At 50.0% G+C, this 2976-nt stretch overlaps 1 protein-coding gene across 1 annotated transcript in view; it reads right to left on the reverse strand.

Moving 5' to 3' along the window:
* Positions 1-2976, reverse strand: part of Fhad1 (forkhead associated phosphopeptide binding domain 1) — a 116722-nt gene that overhangs the window by 48190 nt on the left and 65556 nt on the right. Inside the window, exons 14-15 of the mRNA XM_021200663.1 lie at positions 2011-2081; positions 999-1136 (exon numbers count right to left, since the gene is read on the reverse strand). Coding sequence (XP_021056322.1) covers positions 999-1136; positions 2011-2081 — 209 coding nt within the window. The remainder of the gene's footprint in view (positions 1-998; positions 1137-2010; positions 2082-2976) is intronic.

The following is a 2976-nucleotide window of genomic DNA, read 5'->3' on the forward strand; positions in this document are numbered from 1 at the left end:
CCTCCCTCTCAATACCCCCCCCCCCAACCATTAGCTGCCTATGGATCTTCAGGAAGGGCAGGGCCTTGTGTGCTGCCCGCCCCTCCCCAACAGAATGTCTCCAGGCCCAGTCTTGTACTGGCCTTAGGAACGTGATCACAGCTGTGACTCCCAGCCTGTGACACAGACTGTGTTTAATACAGAATCTGATCAGAGTTGCCTTCCTGGGGACATCTCTGGGACATCCGACTCTGTGTCTGGGATGCAGATCTGGGGTGTCATGAGCCTCTAGGGGGATGTCAGAACTGTGAAGCAGACGCTGTCCCTCCAGTAGGCCCCCGGATCATGCAGGCACCTTGGCAGGCAAGGCTCTGCAGCAGAGCTTTCTACATGGCCTGGATTCTAGGAGGGTGAGCAGCGATTTGGACCAATTTGTTTCCCAGCTACGTATCTAGAGGAAAAAAGGCTGATGTGACCTGAAATCAGTTTTGCTTACACTTGGCCACTGATAAACCAGGATCTGCCTTAACTATTCCAATTTGTATAATCAACTGAAATACAAAACAAATAGGCTAGCATTTCCTGAAATGTCAACAAGCCTGCCTTTTCCAGTTGATCTTTCTGTGTTTTCTTTAAAGTTTTATTTATTTATTTGTTGTATTAATATGTATGGGGGTTTTGTCTGCGTGTATGTATGCCGATATATCTGTGTGCAGTGCCCACAGAGGCCAGAAGAGGGCGTCAGACCCCCTGGAACCAGAGTTACAGGTGGTTCTGAGCTGCCACATGGGTGCTAGGAAGCAAACCCCAGTCCCCTGCAAGAGCAGCCATTGCTCTCAGCCACAGAGCCATCTCTCCCCAGCCCATTGCTGTGCGTTTTAGAACCAAATTATTCACCCTGTGCAACTCATCTAGAGCCAGTCCACCAATCCAGAGGCTGGGGAGGTTACTGTTCCACACAAAGCCCCCAGTGGCCCACAGAAATGTCCATCTCACTTCCCAGGCTCAGAAGAACTTACTGCCTTCTCTTCTGTCAGCTGCTGGATTTTGGCTTTCAGCTTCTCTTCTTGCTCCAGCTTCTCGGCCAGCTTCTCTTTCTCAGCCAGGTGCTCCTGCCGCAGAGACTTCTGTGTTTCCCGAGAAGCGTTCATCTGGGTCTGCACGGAGAGAAAAGCCAGCTGATGCCCACAGAGGAGAGACTGAGGAATCCTTTAGCCACTTCCTTTGAATTGCTTATCTTCCATAAAAGTTCCTTAAAAGCATGGCCGAACCATTCTTGGTGTAGAGACTGAGAAAGCAGGGATTTTGAGACATCACATTCCCGGTTCTAGATAGAAATCCCAGCACTAGCTAAGTCCTCATGTCTCCCCAGCCTGAACATGGGTGTCACTGTGCCTGCATCTTAGTCATGAGATGATGAGGGGGAACTTTAAGCCCAGTGCATGGTGTGTAGTAAGTGCTCAGTAAACAGCGGGGGAGGTCAGGATCCCCGCCATGCTTAGATCCTTCATCTAACTAGCTGTGTGGCAGTCAGTCTATCATCAACCTCCCTGAACACCAATGTCCGTATCTGTAGAATGGCACTGATGAACTATACAGTCCACAGGCTGGATCAGGTTCGCCCGCCACCTTTGTGTGTGGCATGTAGCATGTGTATGTAGGCACGTATGTGTCAAGGAGAGGACAACTGGGCAGAGTTAGTGATCTCCATCCTTTATGTGGGTCCCAGAGACTAAATGCAGGTCAGCAGGCTTATCTGCTGAGCCACCTCACTGGCCCTCTTTGGGACTCTTTGAAGGGAATCAAACACTGTAGTTATCCCGGGACGTCAGGTAGGGGATGGGGCCCTGCCTGTGCTTGTCTATTCCTGTGTAGGGCATCTCAGACACTGGGTTCAATCCCTTTGTGCAAACAGAAAATCCTGGTGCCTGCAGGCGGGTGGCAGCTGACTCACTCACAGCGGGAGAGGGGTGGGGGGAGGGACAGATTCAAATTCACAGTTTGGGGGAGAAAAGAACTGAAAAGAGTCACCCGAAGTTCCTGGGACTGGCTCATAATTTTCTTGTAATGTTCCAGAAGATATATCAGACACAGAGAGAACCCTTAAAAAGAGGGGCAGGAGGAGAGGTGTGGGTCAGTTGAAGTCCTTGTATCTTTTTCTCTCCCTGCTTCCCTCCCTCCCCTCTCTCCTCCCCTCCCCTCCCCTTTTTCTTTTTTTTATTCCTTCCTTTTCAAGATGTGGTCTTGCTATGTAGCCCAGGCTGGCCTTGAACTTGTGACCCTTCTGCCTCAGCTTTCTAATTGCTGATGGTACAGATGTGTGCCACCATAGCCAGCTTTGCATAACGACTTATCCCATCAAGACAGGGCAAGCTGTCATCCAATGTATTTTTCAAATGGTTGTTCGACATTTGGGCCAGGCACAGCTCCAAGGTGTGTACAGCTTACGCCTTTGTTTTGGTAGACACTAAAAAGGTATCAATAAAGTACCACTTCCTCTATGCAAATTATGAGCAAGGAACTTTATGAATCCCCACCCTTCCCAGGTTTTACGGTATAGTCTGAGTGACAGGTCTACCTGATAGATAAGAAACACACAGGGACCACAGGTACCAAAGCGACAGGGCAGGACAGGGGAATGTGAGGGTCTCAGCAGAGGCTGAGGAGTCCCTAGGTGTGAGCGTGGGAGGGAGGGCATTCCGGAGCAGGAGATGAAACTGGCTGAGTGATGACGTCACTGATACATGGGTCCTAGATCCGGGACCTGAGGCTACACAGAGAAGGGATGTTGCCAGTGTGGACATCCAGTGTACTCTGAGGTGGAGGTTACTCTGGGTTATCTGTGCATACTTGACACAATCACACATGTTATCGTGAGAGTGGGACAGAGGAAGCCTTGGTGACAGACAGACAGAAAGACATAGATGAGAAGGTAACAAGTGTGTGTGTGTGTGTATGTGTGTGTGTGTGTGTGTGAGTGTGTGTGTGTGTGTGTGT

The sequence above is a fragment of the Mus pahari genome, chromosome 6, assembly GCF_900095145.1.
Source record: "Mus pahari chromosome 6, PAHARI_EIJ_v1.1, whole genome shotgun sequence".
NCBI classification, from domain to species: domain Eukaryota; kingdom Metazoa; phylum Chordata; class Mammalia; order Rodentia; family Muridae; genus Mus; species Mus pahari.